This window comes from Drosophila navojoa, chromosome 5, assembly GCF_054131105.1.
Source record: "Drosophila navojoa isolate 15081-1374.11 chromosome 5, UAZ_NAV_1.0, whole genome shotgun sequence".
NCBI classification, from domain to species: Eukaryota; Metazoa; Arthropoda; class Insecta; order Diptera; family Drosophilidae; genus Drosophila; species Drosophila navojoa.
In genome coordinates, this window is record NC_142893.1 from 25119621 (window position 1) to 25143353 (window position 23733).

At 37.1% G+C, this 23733-nt stretch overlaps 1 protein-coding gene and 6 non-coding genes across 8 annotated transcripts in view; 4 read left to right on the forward strand and 3 right to left on the reverse strand.

Annotated features, from left to right (window-relative positions):
- Window positions 1-327: 327 nt before the first annotated feature.
- On the forward strand, window positions 328-400 carry TRNAK-CUU (transfer RNA lysine (anticodon CUU)). Its single transcript has one exon. It is a non-coding gene; the product is annotated as a tRNA-Lys (tRNA).
- Window positions 401-560: 160 nt separating this feature from the next.
- TRNAE-CUC (transfer RNA glutamic acid (anticodon CUC)) lies at window positions 561-632 on the forward strand. Its single transcript has one exon. It is a non-coding gene; the product is annotated as a tRNA-Glu (tRNA).
- Window positions 633-1012: 380 nt separating this feature from the next.
- TRNAN-GUU (transfer RNA asparagine (anticodon GUU)) lies at window positions 1013-1086 on the reverse strand. Its single transcript has one exon. It is a non-coding gene; the product is annotated as a tRNA-Asn (tRNA).
- A 222-nt stretch (window positions 1087-1308) lies between these two features.
- On the reverse strand, window positions 1309-1381 carry TRNAR-ACG (transfer RNA arginine (anticodon ACG)). The gene has a single exon. It is a non-coding gene; the product is annotated as a tRNA-Arg (tRNA).
- A 6749-nt stretch (window positions 1382-8130) lies between these two features.
- The window catches only part of EcR (Ecdysone receptor), a 97536-nt gene continuing 81933 nt past the window's right edge, over window positions 8131-23733 (forward strand). For both annotated transcript variants that reach the window (XM_089261451.1, XM_089261452.1), the window contains exons 1-3: window positions 8131-8287; window positions 11979-12711; window positions 12769-12935. In XM_089261451.1, the coding sequence (XP_089117577.1) occupies window positions 12107-12711; window positions 12769-12935 (772 nt within the window). In that variant the 5' untranslated portion in view covers window positions 8131-8287; window positions 11979-12106. The remainder of the gene's footprint in view (window positions 8288-11978; window positions 12712-12768; window positions 12936-23733) is intronic.
- TRNAN-GUU (transfer RNA asparagine (anticodon GUU)) lies at window positions 11595-11668 on the reverse strand. The gene has a single exon. It is a non-coding gene; the product is annotated as a tRNA-Asn (tRNA).
- TRNAN-GUU (transfer RNA asparagine (anticodon GUU)) lies at window positions 11820-11893 on the forward strand. Its single transcript has one exon. It is a non-coding gene; the product is annotated as a tRNA-Asn (tRNA).

Below are 23733 nucleotides of genomic sequence, written 5' to 3' on the forward strand. Positions count from 1 at the left end.
GGAGGAATGGTAGGGAGTGGAAAGTTTTGCATGATTGGTTTTGTTTGTTTTACCGTAGATTGAAAGATTTAGTTATATTAATGAGAGATGAGGCATTGCTTTTTAACTTATTGCTCCTTAAACATTTAATTATATTTAATGAGTTTGTTAAAGATTTGATATGCTCGTTCCAATTATATTTACTGTCTACAGTTAAACCTAGAATTTTAAGGTGTGTTTCTGGTATGCTTACATTATTTATTGTAATATCTATGTTAGTGCTATTGTTTTCTACATAAATGAAGGTGCGTGGATGAGCTAAAAGGAAAATCGCATGATCTTCGCATAGCCCGGCTAGCTCAGTCGGTAGAGCATGAGACTCTTAATCTCAGGGTCGTGGGTTCGAGCCCCACGTTGGGCGATTATATTTTCCTCTCCTCAGATGTTTACAACGGGATGGCGTTCTTTAGTGAAAACAAAGCTGATGTCTACTTGTAAAATAAAAGTAAAATAAAATAATTTCTTTAGCTCTACAGTTAACACTGGCACTGAAATAATCGTTTGTTCAAATTTAGTCCATCTCCCATATTGTCTAGTGGTTAGGATATCCGGCTCTCACCCGGAAGGCCCGGGTTCAATTCCCGGTATGGGAAGGATTGCGAAACCGTGGAGTATTTTGACTTAACAAGTCATTCATTAATAATTATTTTCTCGTACATTTTTATTTTTTTATCTTGACATGTTTTACCATTCAATCACTGCACAATTCCTAAGGGCTCATCTAATTCATTGAGCTCCGACTGTGTATTTAGTTTCAGTTCTTCCGACTTATTTGCGACAATGTTATGCTTTAGGGTCTTGCTGAAACGATCAATGACAACCAGAGCCATAGGTAAAATGAAAAGAAACAAAAACTGGCTCCATAACTTGTGTAGATTGCAATAGGCTTTCTCACGAGATTAATAATGATGACCTTGAAAAGTGTGATCGGGCATAGTTTTGCAGTAAAAAAAAAAATAAAATAGAAGAACGCCGCCCCCGGGTGGACTCGAACCACCAACCTTTCGGTTAACAGCCGAACGCGCTAACCGATTGCGCCACGGAGGCTGCTGTTCATAAGTTCAAAATATAGTTTACAAAAAATAATTTTTTAAAGAAGTTTAAGACTAATAATTGTAAAAATACTTTTGCAGCATTATTTTCCATTTTGAAATAAAATACCCAAATTAATATGAGAGATATACATATACATATACATGTTTATAAATATTTAGATAATTGTTATTATTTCAGTTGTAACCAGGTAATAAAAAATTGATTGACGCTTAGCGATCCTGCCAGGAGTCGAACCTGGAATCTTCTGATCCGTAGTCAGACGCGTTATCCATTGCGCCACAGGACCAACGGTCTAATTAAAGTTTATTTTCCATCAGAGTTTAGATAATTAGAATAGGTTATAGGTCATTATTTTATATATTTTGGTTTATTAAGTTGCTGAATCCAATTTCAGCAATTTCAGCAAGCTATTAACGTCATCAACAAAGCGCCACAGGAGCTTTATCTTTCTCTACCAATAATATAATGGAAAACTGTTTGAAGTATTTAATCTGGGTTAGAATAACAAAATATTTGAATAACTCCAAAGATGATTTTTTATTATTATATTTTTAATAAGAGATTTATATCCTTTCATACGATATGACATGATTAACATATCGCCGCATTCCCGCGAAATTGTCGTATCATATTCCACACTATCAATGCATATTCTCTGTATTATCAGTACCACAGTCCTTAAAATTGTCTGGAACTTCTTAGCTAAGAAATAGCAGGGTTGTAAATCTATATATATATATATATATATATATATATATATATATATATATATATATATATATATATATATATATATATATAAGTCCTTGCCCCTCCCAAAGCAACGGCGTCACACTGCCAGGAAGAAGACCTTCCCATTTTATTACTATTGTGAGTCGCTTTCTTATTTGATATGTGGTGCCCATACTGTAAATGCTTCAAAATAGAGTATAATAGATTGTCCTACCAATGACTCGGTATCTATTTTTAGTATCACTCAACGTATGAGTGTATGTGTTCATATAAAAACTTAAATATCTGGATTCCTAATGATGCCAGAGACCTGATTTTTATCTTCGTTTCTATTAATTACATCAATTTTCTATATTTTAGTATTCTAAATAAAGCAGTTTGAAGTTGGGGTGCCTTAATAAAAGACATTGCCCTATATATTTGAGTAAACAGTTTCATTTACATCATTTCGAAGTAGTGTATATAAAATATAGAGAAGATCTGCGTGGTTATAGTTTTCCATTGGCTTCTCATTGAACTCATTGAACGTTGTTTGGGTCAAGGATGTGATAGCAAAAAAGGTTAAAGCGGTAAAGGACGATGCACATTTCAGCGACACTGAAAACACTGACACTGAAAAAGTTTGAAAAACTTTGAGCTTCTGAACGGGCATGTTGAACTTAATTCAGCCGCATCCCAATGGCCTATAGGTATTTCTAAACCAATTCGTCCCCCCCTTTTTATACCGTGAACCCATTGAAAATGGGAAATCAGGGTATAATGTTTTTGTGAAAATGTATGTAACAGGCAGAAGGAATCATCGCAGACCCCATAAAGTATATATCAGCACGACGAGCTGAGTCGATATAGCCCTGTCCGTCCGTCTGTCCGTATGAATGCCGAGATCTCAGAAGATATAAGAGCTAGAGAGCTGAAATTTTGTGTGCATACTCGTGTATACCATACGCAGTACGAGTTTGCTTTATTTTTTCGATAACTCATCCGATAACTTTTTTATCGAGAATAATCGAAAAATTGATTTTGTTTTTTGAGCCTCATCGGAGTACTATTAGACATGGAGATTTACTGTGTATATACATATGATAAATACAAACATTTTGTAATCAACAGATTTTCCAATCCGTAAAAAACGTATTACAAGTACTAGAGACTTGTGCTTTGGAATGTACACACATTTTGACCATATAATTACGCCCTGAAAATTTCATTAAGATCGTGTGTTTACAAAAGAAGTTATTCACCAAGTACATTCTCATATTATTGCCCACATTGCAGCGCAGCCCAAGCGCAGTCGCAGTTAGCAGAGCGCGGGCGCGTGAGGGTGGATGCATGTGTATGTATGTGTACCTGCATAAAAGTAGTGCAAAATGATAAGAATGGAGGGTTCAGGGTATCTCCTAGTCGAGAGTCTTCTTACTTGTTAAATGCTCATTTCGTGGTTCACGCTTTGAATGCATAAATTGTAAAGAACTGTTGGAACTGAACGAAATGGCCATAAACGGGCAAGCTGACGATTCCCAATATTTCTTAAAAATTACAAAACCAGATGAAATATTGGACGGAATCGATTTGCATGAGGAAGAAATTTTTTATTTTTTATATATTTTTTCCGGATAGTCGCTATACGGATATTTATTTATTACGAAACCTACAGTTTCTTTTTCAATGGTATCAATAGTGATACTAGTCAAACCTATATTTTAATTTTCTGAAATCTTCTTCTTGAAATTCTGACAGTTCCTTAACTTTGATTTCGCCAGCCGTCCATTTTATTTACACAACTCTTTTTTCAATATCTTTCTTGTTGGCTTCATTGCTTACCCCATTCATCGCTTTCCTTCATTTAATGTTTTTAACCTTTTTGCCAACAATAATGCAAATAAATAAAAATGAAACAATTTTGTCCTACCTGTGTCATTTAAACAGGTGTAAATGGTATGCACGACATTCCACATGTCATGCTGGTCCTCAAACATTCCCCTCCTCATGCAACTGCAACTCGTCGTCACATGATGCATCCGCTGACATAGCAAAAATCTGCCTGTACGGCCGCCTTCCCGTTCTCTTTCAAACTTACGCTTGTACAACGCCCTAAAACAAAAATCAAAAAATCAAAAGCAAAAAGAACTAAAGCGAGAGTGAATGCAATTTTGCTTTTGCCTGTTGGCTTTGCCTCTGCCTCCGTCTCCGTCTCCGTCTCTTCCTCGGCCACCGCCTATGTTGCCTGAGCTAAAAATAAACATGCAACGTTAAATAGGACGCCCCAACCTACTCGCTTGCTGTATTTGTATTTGCTTTTGTGGTCGTAGTTGTAGTTGCAATTGACTGCGCTCTCAGCCTAGGCATTCGTAGTCTTTCCCTCTCTCGCTCTCTTCATTGCTGTACGCCATGCAGTAAGCCAGCTAGTCGGCGCTCTCTCACGCTCATATTCATCAACAGACTGCTTTTTGGGCATTGCAGCCCAATGCCTAAGTGTGTGTGCGCGTTTGCGTGTGTGTGTGCTTGGCGCTTGCAACACTATTGCAAATTCCTATCTTTTTTCCTGCCATGCTTGCGTGTTTCGACGTGCTTTTGCTCTCGCTCTCCTATTTTCGCTCTGCTCACATATACGATGCGCCATGTGGCCATTGTAAAATGCTGTAAGTTGCATCTGAATGTGTGTGTGTATGTGGTAGTGTTTGTTTCGAGTGTAAAATTATTCATTTTTTTTTCTAAGGTTCAGTCGCAGAGTTGAAGGTCACTTGATGTTTTATGTCATTCAACTTGCTGTTGTCGTTGTCGTCGCTGTTTTCGTTTCGTTTCTGTTGTTGTTATTATTATTGTATTGTTGTTTTCGTTGCTTTTACATTTTCCTCATTGCTCATCGCGCTTTTTTATAATACTTCGCGCCAAAGGGGAAAAGTATATTGGGTTTGTGCAATGCCCGTCTGTATTATTATTTAATACGTTGAAAAGCACATATATAACAGGCAAAACAGGCGTGGCAGACCCTATGAAGAATACATATGTATGTATATATATTCTTGATCAGGGCAACGAGCTGAGTCTATTTAGCCCTGGTCGTGTGTCTGTCTGTCCATCTGTTCATATGAGGAAGAGCTAGAGAGCTGACATGTGGCATGCACACTCGTGTATAGCATACGCAGTACAAGTTTATCAATTTTTTTCGATAACTCAATCGATACCTTTTTATCGAGGATAATCGATAAATTGATTTTGTTTTTTCAGCCTAATTTGAATACTTCTAGATCTGGAGTCTTCAGATTCATTGTGTATATATATTTAATGGATATGAAGATTTTGTAATTTACAGATTTCGGATATCACGCCCCTTTGCCCCCAATTTAAAAACAAAAAAACATATTTCAAGTACTAGAGACTTGTGCCTAAGAATATATGTACACATATTCGAACATTATGATCATGTTCTGAAAGTTTTAGGAAGATAGTTCTACCATGAAATAAATTATTTAATAAGTAAATTCATATAATATTATCCTCATGCAGAGCGCGTGCTTATACGTGCGTGTGGATGTAAATGTATGTAATGTGTGCATAGAAGAAGTGCACAATTATTCGAAAATCATCTGGGAGGGTTCAGGGTATCTCCCAGTCGAGCAGTTTCGACTAGAGCTTTCTTACTTATTAATTTTTTAATTATTTAAAAAAAAAAAAAAACAAGTAAGAAAGCTCTAGTCGAGACTGCTCGCTACGAGATCCCCTGAACCCTACAAGCAACTGATATTTCAATAATAGTTAGCACACACACACGCACACGCACACACACACATGCATACAAACAAATACACGCACACACACACACATGCATACAAACAAATACACGCACACACATACACATACAAATAAACACACGCATACCCCCACACACACGCATATACTGGCGTTTACGCTTTGGTTGCGCTGCAGTGTTGGCAATATTAGGAGAACTTATTTGTTGAATAAATTAATTTCTAGACGTACGATCGTAATGAAACTTTCAGAACGTAATCATAATGTTTAAATGTATGTGTATATCGAAGCACAAGTCTCTAGTATTTGATATACGACTTTTACAAAGATGATGCTGAGGGGGTGGATTTAGGGGTGGGGGGTAAATTTTAACAAAAACCAAAATTGTATAAAATTCATCTTAATATACATTTTAAATTTGGAGACTCTAGCTTGAAAGATGTAGGAGATATAATTATTTAAGTGATCTTCGATATGGTTTTTTATCGATAAAAAAGTATCGGAATGAGTTATCGTTTTTTAGTGATAAACTCGATATGCGCGCTGTATATACGGACATTTAAAAAAAGTTGAGGTCTCTAGCTCTTAAATCTTCAGAAATCGACGCGTTCAAACATACGAACAGACGGACGGACAGACGGACAGGGCTAAATCGACTCAGCTCGTCGCCCTGATCAAGAATATATATATTTTATGTGGTCTGCCACGCCTCCTTCTGCCTGTTACATACATTTCAACAAAACCATTATACCCTGATTTCCCATTTTCAATGGGTTCAGGGTATAAAAAAAAAGTATGTGTTAGCTAATTGGAAATAAGATATGCCCTTCATATAACTGTTTGAATTATAGGTCACATCTTGTTTAGGTTTGCATAGGACATTAAAGAAAAAAAAAAAGTTATCAAACAAAACTATAATTTTGTACTACTACTACGGTATTGGAGTATATGGACGGATAGACTGAGGCTCAAAATTTTGCAAAATCATTTAATCAGCTGAGTTGAGGTGATACTCTTTGATGATAGTCGATTAGAGTGGCTCGAAGTACACCGATAATTTCATGCTTGCTTTATTTTTCAAGTTCGAAAATGTAATTCAATGTTATACAACGTGCAAATAGCTTTATTTAAACACATTATTTTAAACTATTGCATGTGCATTTTCGTAAAGCTCTGGGTAGTTCGGTTGGACGCTTTATTGGATTAACCTTAGGTAATGTGAACAGGTTCAATAGACGATTACTGCACACACGCGGAATGGGAGTGACTGGTAAGATTGAGTAAGTGAGGTTAAGTGCGTCGGGCTTACATCGAATTGGAAAAGTCACGAAGTATACTTAATTCATAACAGGGGATCAGCGATTCTAAGCTTCAACCCTTAAACACCTGATTTTTTCACTTGACTGAAGAAGCTTACGACACTTAAATTTAGAAATTGCCAAGTTCCCACGAAGTGTAGAAAGCACTAGCGGCATAAACAAAAACAACACGTGTGCCTCTCATTGTTTGTCGTAATCTTAATGCACTCTGAAGTGTGAGAAGACCAAACCAGACGGGCCGAAGAGAGCGGCCAACCAGATAAAACGAGCAGAAACAAACATCATACAGATGTACATACACACTTCCACACATCCGTACACACACATGCACAGTTTCATTAAGGAAAAAAAGCATTAAAATCAAAAGTCATATAGCAGCGAAGACGTCGCTGAGACGCGTCGCGACGCCAGCAGCATCGAAATCAACAGAAAAAGTGTGTTACAAAGTCAAAAGCACAACAATAACAAGTAGAGCTTAAAAACCACAGCGAAAAGAAACCGAGAATACCGACTACAACAACAGTAACAACAACTACACTTAACTATAAACAGCCAACAACGAACAACCAATCAGAGAAAAACAATGAGCCGCGCGTCGAAAACCAGTTTTTTGAAAAGTTCCGCACGCTGGCTCCAAAATTGTATATGTGTGCGTGCACAGTGGGACAGAACTTCGAATTTTAAGCATTATCATTAATTCGCGTAGAGCAGCAGTTGATTGAAAAGGTATTAAATTGAGCTTGCAAATAGTAAAAAACGAAAACAAATAAATATTAATTAGCATTATTTGCCTAGTTAAAATTCATAATAGTATGTGATCTACAAAAAGTTATATGTGTGCACACATAACTCGCACCACAGTACATATCGATAACATACGACTGCTGCCACTTCTATGTATGTTGTTGTCGGGTTTCGTGTTGCTCTTCGCGCGAAAGTTGAGCGCAGCTTAAGCAAAGGCAACGGCAAAGGCAAAGGCAAAATCAAACACAGCGCGTAGCACTGCCAAGTAAAAATATTGAAAAGTGCGCATGCGCCTCAAGCAAATGCACAGCAATAACAATCGCAAGCTCTCCACACTCGCCCCCGCATAAGCAAAAGAGATGACAACTAAAATGAGAGGGGAAAAAGAGCGCGAGAGCGCTTGCTAAATGAGCGCCTATCGAGGTATCGCCCGTTTCTCTCCCACAGCCACGCAGCGCAGCAGCGGCAGCCACGGCAGCAGTAGCAACGGGCTAACGGCAACGGCGGCCTTTTAGTTTTAGTTTTTATGTGCGGCTCTCGTGTAATAAAAATTACATTGCGCGTCGTTTATGTCGCTTGACGGTGCAGAAAAAAGGAGGAAAGAAATAGAAACAAGTGGTGTGCTAGAAATACCAGCAAACCAAAACGTAAAGTGAAACAGATTTTAGTTTAATTAATACAACTTGTATGCGCCTACCGCCTTGTCTCTGTGAGCGTGCTTGTTTACGTGCATTTCAAATTGTTATTGTTGTATGTGCGTGTGTGAGTGTGCGTAATTGCGAGTGTGCGTGTATTTGTCTGTATAATTTGCTTGTGAAAAAAGTTATGTGTAAGAAAAAAAGAATAACAATAACAGTAAGAACCACAACAGCAGCGGTAAAAAAGTTAGTTACAATACATATGTACATACAGATGCATTCAAATTTGTGTGTAAACTTCTAAGCAACAGCAAAACTGTGCCGTGCCAAGAGTTGCTGCTGTTTCTGTTGTTGTTGTTGCTGCTGCTGCGAATGGTGAGTGACGTTGTCCTCCCTTTCCCACTCACATGACAGTTCCATGCATTTGTTGGCGCTTGTTTACTCCTAGACATAGGAGTGAAGGGAGAGGTGAAGAGAGGCAAAAATGGAAGAGAGCACGCACGCTAATAACTGAGAGCGCAAATGAGTGCAGCAAAATGCGAAGGTTTTGTTGTTATTTCTTTTGCCGAAATCGCTGGTCAGCGCAGCGAATAACGTTACCCTTCTCTCTTTTACCACCCACACGTCACTTCCATGCAGTCGCGACCGCTGTTTACTCGTGGACTCACCTCAGAGAGAGCGCCAACGAAGAGACAGTCAGGGAAAAGCAAGAGCTCAACCTACAGAATGCATGAAAAGCGAGAGGCAGATAGAGAATGCATTTTCTTGTTGTTTTTTTTTTCTTTTCAAAAAACCGCGTGTAATGTTTAATCAAATCGCCGACATAACATTTAATGTAATTTATTAACGAAGTACATTGAACGAATTTCATTCAGACGTTTTGATGCTGTGTGCTTTCTTCGATAAATATGCTAGAACGCACGTGTTTGAGTGAGTGAGTGAGTGAGTGAGTGTGTGTGTGTGCGTGTGTGTGTGTGTGAGAGAGAGAGAGAGAGAGAGAGAGAGAGAGAGAGAGAGAGAGAGAGAAACGGTGAAGGGGAGATTGGGCGGTAGGTTGGAGTTGCTATTGCTTTTTGACTGAGACCCAATTGCATAGTCAGCCCCGTAACTGCACACGCTCTCTCTGTCACTCTCTCAGTCGTTCTCCCGCTCATTGCCTTTGCGCACAGTGTGATAAGTGTCATTTGTATGATGGAAAAACAAGAAGAATTTGTATTGCAATTGATGTTGACGATGATGTGTCAAGAAAATGTCTTTGAGCTCTGAATTGAGCTGCTTTTGTTTTCGTACTCATTTACAGTTTCGTGGGTGATTAAAAAAAGAAAACACACGCATACACAAAGAAAAGGACAAAAAAACATTTTGGATTGAATGACTTGATTAGCTTAATTCAAAATTGGTGAGTAGAAGACCAATTAATAAATTGATTTGTATGACATAAGTAAATTGAGTTTTCACTGAAATTTGTTTTAGTCTTAGTTATAACTAAGCAAAAGGCCCCTACAGACCCTTGGTCGTCTTTTTTATTACTTTGCAATTGAAAGTGCAATTCATTGCCCTCAAAAGAGGAAAATAAGAAGTGGAAAACTGAAACTCTTTTGCTAATTGTAATGCACATACATAAATTGCAGCTGTTTTGTTTCAGCGCCAATTGGCAATGCAGATGAGTTTTTGAGTCGTCCCCTTTTTCATGTTATTTATTTTATTTTTCTCTCTTTTTGTTTGTGAAAACAAAAACAATTTTTCACAGCGGAAATGCATCGTTTGCAAAATCGGTCCATTGGTCAGACAGTTGGTTGGTTTAGTCATACGACAGACAGACTGCAGTATATTTAGACATGCATACGTATGTACATATGTATAAGCTTATAAACAAATGAGTTATTTGCTGGGATCATTTTAAAATGAGTGCAAGTGCAACATGTTAACGACAAAAGGCTAACAAACTTTTGCCAATTGCAAGAAGAAAAAAAAAAAATATACATATGTAAATAAATAAAATAAAAAAAAATGGAAAAAAGCTTGTTCTATATTTAAACGTGTGTCCCATAAATAGATTTCAATCCGCCAATTCGTGTATGCCTTCTATAAAGCTATAAACGGTATATTCATACCCTGAACCCATTGAAAATGGGAAATCAGACTTCAGATTCACTGTGTTTATATATTTAATGGTTATAAAAATTTTGTAATTTATAGATGTTGGATACCACGCCCCCTTCGCCCTCAATTTGTAAAAAACCTATTTCAAGTACTGGAGACTTGTGCTTTAAAATATACACATATTTAAACATTATGATTAAGTTCTGAATGTCTGATTAGGATTGTCCGTCTACAAAAGAAGTTATTGAACAAATAAATTTTCATAATATTGCCCACATTGGAGCGCAACCTAAGCGCAGTCGCTGCTTATTGCGCAGTTAGCAGAGCGCTTGTTTATGACTGCGTGTGGATGCAAATGTGTGCATGTGTGCATAAAAGAAGTGCTGAATGATTGAAATATCAGCTTGGAGGGTTTAGGGTATCTCCTAGTCGATCACTCTCGATTAGAACACTCTTACTTGTTTTATTATTTGATTGTAAAATTCATATTGCAATGCATATCAATCAAAATTTTAGTTGTGTCCACATAATTGGCTTATAATTGAGTATAGGTTATAATTACTTAACATATTATAAAAATTATTCCTAAATTTAATTTCAAAAATATACTTTCTATACACTGGGAATAATAATTTGTTATATCCGATTGCTTTGATTAGCTATTTAACACTTTATGTGCATACACATTCTTACATAAGTAGCGCTACAGGGAAATTGGGTCAACGTCGGCGTTAGCGACCTTATCAAGGATTCTGGGTCAATATGCTGGCGCCACACACGGCTCGCATATATGAATACATATTTAGTATACATTGTACATATGTATATCTAACTAATTATATGTGTGTGCGAGTGTAAGATATTGTGGGCATAGTTTTGCATTCTCTTGAGCATATCATTAATGCTGCCAGACAACGATTCGGTATGCAAAAACAAAGGGAAGATGGTCTATAGTATCGTTAAGGGTGAAACGGGGTCGTGTGCATGTAGGCTGCAATTATTACGAGCGGTTCAGGTGAATTTAACTGCTGCATTGACCTCATTTCAATCAGGTAATTGACATTGGGTCATGCGAACTAAATAAATGAGAAACAAACTACTTGCCAATTGATAGTGTAACGAAAAACCTATTAAAGAAATACAATTTATTCAAAAACATATATAAATCATATGAAAATAATATAATAAAATAATTATAAAAAAGGATAGGTTTCGCCCCCGGGTGGACTCGAACCACCAACCTTTCGGTTAACAGCCGAACGCGCTAACCGATTGCGCCACGGAGGCAGCTGAAAATTTCACGTCCAATGCTATATATGTAGTATCGTTGAATAGAACTTTTAAATCAGCTTTACTCAAAAGCTCCAAGTTCTAAATCTTGAATACCTATGAATTTGCTTTCCTTCAAATTATGAAGAAATTTCGCGCTGTCAACGCAGCCTCCGTGGCGCAATCGGTTAGCGCGTTCGGCTGTTAACCGAAAGGTTGGTGGTTCGAGTCCACCCGGGGGCGTTGAATAAATATTTTTGTCCAGATTACTTTAATTATGAATTCAAACATTAATTTTTTAATATGTATTATATTTATTCTGTTTCAGCAGGACGACATCTCACAAATTATGTAAAATAAAATGCTCTTAGACAACATGAAGGCGTGGCCATGTTGTCATACGCCATTGCAGCAACAACAACATTCAACTGCTATTAAGAATAACATGCATGCAATATGTACCGTTTGAATGCCACACAACAGCAGCACCAACAAAAACAACAACAACAACTTCAGCAGCAGCAACAACAACACCCAACCAAACAAAAACAGTCGATAATACCAAGTCACATATTGTTGCAGCAACAATTAGTAGCAGCTGCAGCGTCAGCAGCCGCCGCCGCAAGCGCTGGCATCAGCAATAACAATGCTGCCTTGACCTTTCAAGTGGCCAACATAAATGGCGGTGCAGCTACGACAACGACAACAGCAGCTTCAGCTACAACTGCAATCAGTGTTGAGGATAAATTAAAGCTATTGACAACTGCCACGGCAGCGCCAGCGTTGATGACAACGCCTGCGCTGCCGCCAACGCTGACGCTGACGCCGATGCCGACGCTGACGCCAGCACCCTCTACAGTTATTAAAACTGAACCCATGCCTGACGTAATCGCCTTGACCACCACTAATAGCAATAACATTAGCAATAGTAGTTCCGCAGCTAACGCCAGCAGCGGCATTGCGTCTACTTCGGCCGCAGCGGCCGCCGCGACAGCTGCGGCTGCTGCTTCCTCCAACGGGCATTTAGTATTTGTGCCCAACAAACGTGCTCGGCTCGATGCGTAAGTTTTATTAGAGCTTTTTCTTTGCTCTTACTCAAGATTTGTGTGTCATTGCAGGCCCGAGGATTGGATGTCGACGCCAAGTCCAGGCAGCGTGCCAAGCTCAGCTCCGCCGCTGTCGCCGTCACCCGGTTCACAGAATCATAGCTACAACATGTCCAATGGTTATGCATCGCCCATGTCAGCAGGCAGCTACGATCCATACAGTCCCAATGGCAAAACAGGTGAGTGCGAGCGAGAGCGAGATAGGCGATTGCGAGCTTTTGTCTTGAACCGTTGTAAAGCGCCACCTCGTGTTTATTTGCGTATATGCAGAATGTACGCGTGTTGACATGTAGATGGCGCTTTCAGTCGGATGCTTTTAAGCTGCCTTATTTATATATTTTTGTTTTTAATTTTAATTGTATGGAGTTGAAACTGAAAAACAAATAAAAAATAAATTTAATAGTTCATCATTAAATTGGCGAAGGAAAGGCACATTTTTTTATAGTTCTTGAATGTAATGGTTGTTGCATTTCGACCTTTTGGGAACATTTAAAATTAGATATATTTTATACAACTATACATAGTATATTATATACATACTATCAACTATAGGTTATTATTAGATATATACAAACTATACATAGTATATTATATACATACTATCAACTATAGGTTATATTTTGTGTTGTAGCAAAAAATGTATATATATAAAAAAAATATAATACAAGTGCCTTTGAAGTTTTTTTTTTTTATACCCTGAACCCATTGAAAATGGGAAATCAGGGTATAATGGTTTTGTTGAAATGTATGTAACAGGCAGAAGGAGGCGTGGCAGACACCACAATGTATATATATTCTTGATCAGGGCGACGAGCTGAGTCGATTTAGCCCTGTCCGTCTGTCCGTCCGTCCGTCCGTCCGTCCGTCTGTCTGTCCGTATGTTTGAACGCGTCGATTTCAGGAGATATAAGAGCTAGAGACTTCAACTTTTTTTTTAAATGTTCGTATATATCACGCGCATATCGAGTTTATCACTAAAAAACGATAACTCATTCCGATATTTTTTTATCGATAAAAAACCTTATCGAAGATCACTTAAATAATTATATCTCCTACATCTTTCAAGCTAGAGTCTCCAAATTTAAAACGTATATAAAGATGTATTTTATACAATTTCGGTTTTTGTTAAAATTTACCCCCCACCCCTAAATCCACCCCCTCAGCATCATCTTTGTAAAAGTCGTATATCAAATACTAGAGACTTGTGCTTCGATATACACATACATTTAAACATTATGATTACGTTCTGAAAGTTTCATTACGATCGTACGTCTAGAAATTAAATTATTCAACAAATAAGTTCTCCTAATATTGCCAACACTGCAGCGCAACCCAAGCGCAATCGCCTGTACATGTGAGTGTGTGTGTATGCGTGTGTTTGTTTGTATGTGTATGTGTGTGCGTGTATTTGTTTATATGCGTGTGTGTGTGCGTGTGCGTGTGTGTGTGCTAACTATTATTGAAATATCAGTTGCTTGTAGGGTTCAGGGGATCTCGTAGTCGAGCAGTCTCGACTAGAGCTTTCTTACTTGTTTTAATATGCATTTTAGATTTAAGCTGCATTTAAAATTTTATATGGGCAATTCGAAATGATTTCGAACCGGATAATAGTGCTTTAGTTTTCAAAAATTTTTAAATATTTTTCTTGTTTGAGCTGTCTTATGTCCTATTCATGAATACGTAATTCTTGCATATTTTTATACAGGAGCTTAGAAAAAAGATTAAGTGTGGCGTGCAGTTTATTAACCCGCTTTGTGTCTGCAAATAAATCAACCAGGCGAAAATGTTTGGAAAGGAAAACCTAAACGATACCAAATAGAGACCTAAAAGAGAATTAGACACGAACATAATAATATACATGCATACATACATATATATATAAAGTAGTACTTACTGAAGAACCTGCCTTTCACCTTTCACGTGCAAACGTGGCCATTTTCAAGGTCGCGCATGGCAGAGGCCCGAGAAGCAGCTGAGAGCGGGTCCTTAGAAGAGGGAGGAACTTTCTGAAATTACCAAAACGCGCCAGCAGACATGCGCTGGGTGTTAGATATGGGTGGGTGGGGTGTGTGCCTGGGTTGTTGTTCTGTCTGTTTTAGGCTGCCTTGGCTGTCTGACTGACAATGGCAATAAAGTTGAAAGTTGAAGGTCACCAGACAGCGTCGGCGTCGGCATTGGCATCGGCATCGGCATCGGCGTCAGCGTCGTTTTTTGGCATTGCCGCCAAGTTGAAGGCTAAACAAGCAGACAATAAACTTATAGGTAGACAGTCAACTCCTACCCCACGTCGTCGCCTCCCCCCGAACGCCCCTGCAGACGCATTGCACGCAGCTTCATTTCCAGCTGAGAACTTCCAGTGCTTTTCCCAAATTTATCGATTAGTTGTGCGCCCGTGGTGGGCGTGGCTCGAGTGCTTTTGAACCCGAAAAGCGAATCGAGAAAGCCGAGAAAAAACAACTCGTCTCGCTTTCATTCTGGCCGCTTGTAGAGCTGTCTGGCGGTGCGCGGCGCAGGCGAGGCCGTACGAGGCAAGGACCCAGAGAACGACCCACAAAAGCGAGAGATTGAGGGGAGAGAGGAGCAGCTGTAAAAGGAAAGCGCGTAATGGAATGAAATCATGCCAAGGCTGTATGGTACAAATGCCAGACAAGGACGCAGGATAACGCAGACGCACGGAGGCGCAAAGGCTGCCAACTGCTGTAAACGAGGCACTTAAACGGGCCGACGCATAAAATGTCCAAAACTTGCCACAGGGAGCGATGAAAATGCAGGGGCGCTTGTCTGCGATGCTCTTACGAGCGAGGGTATATCGCATATCATGATTCAATACGTAACACTTCATGGTCTATATTGTCTATATTGACTGTATATATATTGATTGATACTATATTGATTGACTGATTGAACTATTCAATGACTCTCGGTTCGGTGCACAGCGCACTTAATGCTTTATCGATGCACTGATTGACTCAGTATGAATTATTCATTCTGTTTGTGCTGATAGACATCCTTTTGGGATTGACTGATTGATGCACTGATTTACTAACTAAAACTATACATATGTATGCGGCGTGGTAGAGCCCATAAAGCACATCAATTCTAAAGCATGATGACGACCTTAGTTGACTAAGCCGCGTCCGTCCGTTGTAGTCTGGTATAAATCGATTGTGTTTGAAAAAATCAATAACTAATTTTCCTTTAAAATTATCGATTAAAAAGGTTTCCAAAAGTTGAATTAAAATAAAATGATATGTTATATGTCCTTAAAGCTATAGTATCAATGTTTTGTGCAGTTTTGTATTTGTTATGGAATTTGATTTAGTAATGAATTCAATGATGCGGAAATCAGGCTAGTTATGAATCGAAAATTTAGCTACATTATGGTGTGAATGTGCATGATTCAGTGCATTTTAAAGTCGGCAGTTCTTTAGTCGGCAGAGGATTCTTGATTCTATTTTAATTATGTTATTTTATTTCATATTTGCTTCTGTCAGTTTGCAATTTTACTGGCAGTTTCTCTCTGCTGGCTGCCTGTTCAATCAGGCGTATGCTCGATGTCGGCAAATCCATAAATCGCTCCCATAAAACTGAACATGAAATCTAATGGAACGAAAAACAACAAGAGACTGCCCCGACTAGAAAATACCTTGAAACCACCAAAGGGCTCATTTTCCAAGTTCTATATTCTAGAATCCGAATCATTACTTACAAACTATCGGTATTGATCAAAAATAAGGATATGGGAAGAGTTATCGGAAAACTGAAGTGCCTAACCGAACAAAGCATATTTTTCGAGACATTCTTTTGACTTTTCAGAGGATTGCGTTTTGGCATTTTTGCTATGTATGTGAGAAATATATAAATATATATTTGATATAATGTATGTGTGTATGTCTGTAATAGGTTATTTATAAGTTGGGAGAGCTTAACTGCATTTAATGCGTCGTTGCTTGGGCCATTAATCTTATGCTAAGGCAGGCCCAAGGCCGCAAGGTCATGGTTCCTAACAGATGTGCCCTGGGGAGGATTCGATTGAGCGAACAATATTGAAAGAAAAATTCACGTTTTCCACAGAAAAGGAATAGCAAAAGTAGAGGGAAAATCAAATATTAAATCCCTAACACTGGTAGGGGGATCGGCGAAAGCTAACTTCATAATGAAAACGAAAACTTTGCAGACGCAACCAGAATTCCAATGGTTTTATAGTAAATTATCATCAGCTGAAAAAGTGACTAGTTTATTATTATTATTATTGTAATGATTGAATATGAATGACCTTATCTAAATATATCTTGTATAGTTTTTTTAATTTTTACTCATATATTGTATATTATTATTATCAGTATTAAACACAAAGTTATGTCATTCATTATATAACATATATGAGTGAAATTGTAAGGTATTTACTATATAATATATTCAAATTATCAATGAATTATGCAAGGATATATAAATAGAGAAAATATATATATTATTAGAGTTATGATTTTTTTATATGAACTGGTTTATAATATTATGATAATAATATATAATATTAGAAATCAAAACCGAATTAGAAAATATTAATTGGATTCTGTGGCCTTAGAGACTAAATAAAGAAAACGTATCGAACTTAATTCTATGAAGAAGCAATTCAAGAACAATTCGAAATAAAAGGTACAATACTTTACGATGCTAAAAGAATTTGAGCCCAGTGAAGTTAGTAATTCTCGTGAGCCGTCAATATTAAGTTTATATTTGAAGTTCTTCGTCGCATATACTTTCTAGCTTGATATTTTTACGAAAACTTATCTTATTTCGGATCATATTCAATACTAATTATAATCGTTTCAGTTAAGATTTTATATATTTCTTTTTTTTTTTTTTCATTTAAGCAGATAGAAATTAGCACTTAGGTAAATTACTGCGTTAGTTTGCTTGCTCTCTAGCAGTTTGATTGTACATTAACATAAGCTGGATGAATTTTAAGTGTCACTGTCTATTAAGTAAAGAACATAAGAGATAATTTTTAATATCTCTTAACTGGCCTTCTCCATGACGCATATCAAATGCACATACTAAATTTACTGTACTTACCAGATTTGTCTAGCTATTTAGATATCGCAACTTATTTGTTTTAAAACTCATTTCATTTCAGGTACGCAAATTCATTAAAATATAATTATCAAATCAAAAGAAAATTTGCTGAGGTGAGCTACTTAAGTTATGTAACACCTATTTAACTGTTAATTGCATATGAGACAGGCCTTCAGCTTCAGTTAGCTGCCTCAGATTTCAAGAGCTCTACAAATTAGCATTCAAATCGCTTAGCTGCAGGCCTTTTCCAGAGAAACCCAATCGACAGCAAAATATCGAGGCTCTTGCTCGGTCCCTCCCTTTGCCTCTTGGCTTCTTAAGAGAAATGCTCGATCGATGGACATCGATTGAGCAATGACTGCAATTAGGTGCGTACCAAATGTCTAGACGGCCAAGCCCCGAAGAAACAGAATCCAGAACCAGACCAGAACCCAGCGATCGAAACAATAGAAGAAGATGAAAACGAAAACGCTAAAGGAGAAGAAAAATAAAAAAGTGCCTTAATCTGTACAGGACACGCAAAACTAAAGTTAAATTTTTTTTTTTTTTTTTTGCTTTCTTCAAGGTTTTGCAGCGATGAATTTCAATTTCAATCATGTGCCTGAAACATGATAACGCGCCATGCTTTGTCTCTCTTGCACGCGCTCTCGCTCTATGGCTGTCTGGCTGGATTTCATATAAGAAACCGGTTTCGCCTTGTTGTTTGTGGCTTGCATTTCCTGATTATGCCTTAGAACTTGCCTCTTTGACCAAATAAAAAAAGAAAAAAAAATCAAAGGGAAAAAAAGCGATCTGTTCTTCTGCTTGCAAAAATTTGTCGCTGCGGTTGTTGTTGTTGTTGTCTGGACTTTTGTTCAAGGTCTCTCGACAGCAGCTGCTTTTTTTCATCATTTTTGTTTTGCAACTTCTTTCTTATCTGGCTCTTAGCAGGTACACTTGTCTGCCCATTGTCCAAAATACTTGATGATCGTCACCAGCGTTGCCATCATCATCATCGGCATCATCATCATCATTTGTGGCTGGCTTTACTGTGTCAAATGGTCTGCAAAAAGGGGTTGTTCGTCCAAAAATTAAAAAATAACGACCCAGAGGAGAGAAAAGTTCCATTGTTTATGTCGGCACATGTTCTCGCTCTCTCTCTCTCTCTCTCCCTCTCTCTATCTACCTTACGCTCACTCTCCCTCTCTCACACGCTCTTACTCTCTTCTCTTCAAGTTGTGTTGTATATAAGCTCTTTCGTATATAGCTTGACCTTGATCTTGAAAACAGTCCAAGCTATATGCATATGTACATATATGTATGTATGGACATATGTATGTGTATGTGGAGATATGGGCTGAACGCGTGCAACACATATTTGGTGGTGTGCTGTGGCTGCAAGTGGTTTTCTTGTACGAGCTATACAGGGTGTCTGTATAGTTCTTATTGGAATGCAAACTGCAGGAAATCCAGGAGTTTTCTTCGATATACATAGGTAATGATAAATCATATTGTCTTAGATATAGTTGAGCTTAGGGCGTTCTATGATATTTTTGGTTCCTTCTTATTATTACTACATTTAAGAATTTTAAAATCTGTGCTCTGCGCCTTCAAATCCTTAAATTATATTTTAATATATTTGCAGTATATTCTATATATGTATATGCATAAATACTGTGCTATAATATAATTAGAGTACAGATTTATTCACCCAAAAAGGACACAACACAGAAAATCTGAAAAGTCTTTGTATAGATTTCGTGCTCTTTTGAACACTTTTTGGGATAAACAGTCTTCTATATATGATTACTACATTTCTAATCACTTCTCTTTAAGATCCAGTTTGATTAGATTTGGATATGCATATGAGATTACATTAAAATGTAGAGAAATACTTGTTCATTAATCAGATCCCGGTAAATATCTCTTCAGTTTGGATAATAGTTATGCAAAGTTCTTCGTTCTGGTAGCAGTTGAAATATAGTTCTATGAACACGTTGCTTATACTTCAAATAAATTCATCAAACAGACTGAATAAACTATAAATATGTTTTGTATTCATAGCTATACAAATATGATTAAATCAATTATAAATATATTGTAAATAGATATCCATTCAAATATGAACATCAAACTAACTGTTGTATAGCTGATCTGATTTGGTTTTCACTTTGTGAGTTTCGAGTAGCGAGAGCTTCAACCGCTTTCATTGGAACACCCTGTTAACCCACTGCGCTTGTAACCCAATTAACTTTCAACTGCAGAAGCAAAGCGACGCCAGCGGCTTAAAAAAGCAAAAAAAAAAAAGAAAACGTTAAACTGAGCAAAAAAAAAAAAAATGTTAAAAACTTACCCCGCTTCAGTTGAAGGGTTAAAAACAAATTTGAAACCCCGGAGCGCAAAACGTTACCTAATATCCCAAGCCAAGCGTGTGTGTGCTTCAATGTCTATATATATATATATGTTTATATACATATATATATATATGTATATATATATATATATATATATATATATATATATATATATATATATATATATATATATATATATATATTTATATATATATATATATATATGTGTGTGTGTTTATTGAATACGTGGAAGCATAAATAGGCCAAATGCCATTAGCACACATGCGAAACTGACGCTGAGGCGGGTTTTGGCTTTCCTGTTTTGAACGTACACATATACATATAAATAAATATAGACGATATACATATATATGTAAGTGCAACTGAGTTTGCCTGTGTGAGTGACGTGCAGAGAGAACCCGCACAATTAATTCCAGTATAATGCGAAGAAGCGGAGCAAATATACATATATATATGCACATATGCACATACACACACATATATATATATATATATATATATATATATATATATATATATATATATATATATATATATATATATATATATATATATATCTGTGCTTGTATGTGGGCAAACCTCAGAAGTAAGTCGAAAATTGTGCAGAGTTTCTGAGTTTGTCCTTGAAATTCATGAGAATTTTTAAATAACATCGTGATGATGTTGCTGATGATGATGACGTTTAGTTAATGCTTTAAAGAAACCCAATAAAATATGCTCTTGCCACGCCCCTAGCCGAAGACAGCACATAGAAAGCATTTTAGACCCAATACGTGAGCTACGTGCCACAAATGGATTTTAGTTGTTTATGCCCCATCGCCCTGTTGCACACACACACACCCACACACATACACACACACACACACACACATAAACATACGCACACCCAAACACAGGATTAAAATCTTCTGTTGCTGGGGATTTCGTTGACAGTTCAATTTGCATTCGGTTTATTTTGCCGTAATCCTTGGGCCGTACTTGGCCCGAATAGGGATTTATGAATGCAACAGCTCAAAGTTTTAGTGTCCGGATGATTGGGATTTTTTGCACAGCTCGGATTGCCCTTAATGAGGGAATGTCTTTGAAGGAACTTGTAAAGAGATACCGGGGAGGAAGGGAATTTTGTTCAGATCTGAAAAGTATTGAGTGATCAAGATATTCAAATAATAAAAGCAACTTGAAAATACTGTAATGGCAATGATAATGCTAATGCTTATTTATTTTGAAGTTCCTGTCAGGTTTGATCCAGGCGTTATCCTGATCTAACCGCATTAAGGTGGAGCTACAGATGTCTTCAGTTTTATGTTTCCTTTTCTGTCTAGGACTCATATTTTCCGCCGTAAATTATTTGAATATATGGACGACAGATTGCGTTAAACGAGACTGAAGTAATACTAAATGTACTAAAATCATTAACAATTTAAAATTTATATGCGCTCCGAATTGATTCCAACATGAATTTCATTCACTTCAATCTACATAATTTTAACATATTAATATATGTATATTTGGCTAAATATCTTAGTTTCAGAATGTATTCCTCTACTTCGATGTTAGTACTTTTGGAACTTTGAAACGTTTCCTTTTTCTTTCTTTGTCGACCTCTCTCTCTCTCTCTCTCTATCTCTCTCTTCGAAATGCTTCTCGCTGTGAGTGCGCTTTATAAATGTTGTTGTTGTTCCCAGACAAAGTACATATATTTAGTCACTTTCAGTTGCGCTTTAGCTGTATTTTGATAGTCAATTGTCGTCGCCATCGTTGTTGTTGTTGTTGTTGTTGTTATTGTAGCTGATATATACATTCACAAAAAATATTTATATATGTATGTATATGTATGTATATACATAAATGTATATGTGCATAGGTATTTTGCACTTGGCCTTGAATTAATACAGCGAACTTTGGCTTTTATATGGCGCAAAAGTTTATCGTACATCTCTGTAAAAAGATAATTAATTTCCTATGGGCAGGGGCGGGGGAGTAGAGCGGGCAGTGCACAGTGAGAGCGAGAGCGATGCGAGGGAGCGGGCGAAGGGAATGTGGCGATAATTGCGAGCGCATTTCAATTTAAGCTGCCTGCAGCACAAACAGCAACAGCGACAGCAGTTACTTTCATTTCATCAATACAGAGACAGATATTCACACATGCACAGGCACATTCACACACGCTCTCACACAGATACACAGATACACAGATACAGCTACAGCCAGAACACGCGCGATAATTTCCAAAAAATGTGGCAACAACAAAGCAACCGTTTTCAAGGTCACACACACTGTCTACCAAAAATACACACACGTAGGCGCACATATACACTCTTTGTACACACACACACATACACTCACATGCACTCATTTAGCTCCCTCGAGAACGCCAAAATATCAACAGACTTTGTTGATAATTTTTTGTTCCCATTAATTTTTTGCTCATTTTTTGTTCTTTTCTCTTTGCGAATTTCGCATAAAAGACGCATGTGGGGTATATTGAACTAAAGAGTGGGCGTGCCCATGGATAGGTAAATGGAGCAAGATATTTATAGAGCGATTCAGCATATTCAGCGTGTTTTTTTTAACTTGCGATTATTATTTATAACTAATTTGCTTAAAAATCCATCAAAGTTGCATTTATGTTATTATTTATAATTAAATGTACTAAACACAAATATAGTCGTATTTTCTTATGGAATACTCCATATGAATGATTCTCATTTAAAAAACTGTGGTTTTTTGAATATTCTATATATTTTTCCTTAATTTAAATGCATTTTTGGGCGTCTTTTGTTTGAAAATGGAAAGTAAGTGGGACAATTATGTATACAGGATATTTTCGATCTCTATTGTAAAAGTATTTTAGTAGAGTGTTGGATCCTAAAAGGGAATGAAAATGATGCGTGTACAAAATATGCTCTCATATCTGGAACGGAATGAAACTGAGACAAGAAATTGCAAACTTTGAAGTAAAATTCTTTTCAATAATATGAAAGCTAATGAGATTGAGTTAAACACTTGACACTAAAACATTATTTATAAATGAAATATAGATATAAATCTAATAAACAATAAAATTATATCGAGTGCTTTTTTGCTCTTGCATATACATGTGTGTATGTATGTTCAATATATGCATAAACACACATTCATTTGGATTGTATTTATACAATGCACTCACACTCATGTGGACCTGTCGTGATATTTATTATTGTTAAATCAGGTCAGAGACCCATTAACACATATAAACACATATAATACAATCTTTTTCGATCGACACACTCATACAGACATATATGTACATATATTTGTGCCTCTGCAGTGGTGTAGCTTTATCTCCATCTGCTTTTTCTTTCTCTCTCGCTCTCTCTCTCTCTCTCTCTCTCTCTCTCTGTCTCACTGTCTGTCTTTCTCTCTGTCTCTCTGTGTGTGTTTTGTGTATTTCATGTGACAGTGTGTCATTCAATGCCCGCGTCATCAAAAATGGCCGCCAAAAAGCAAAAACCTAAAAGCAAACAGCAAAAAGCTAAAAGCCAAAAACAAAAACAAGTCAAAACTC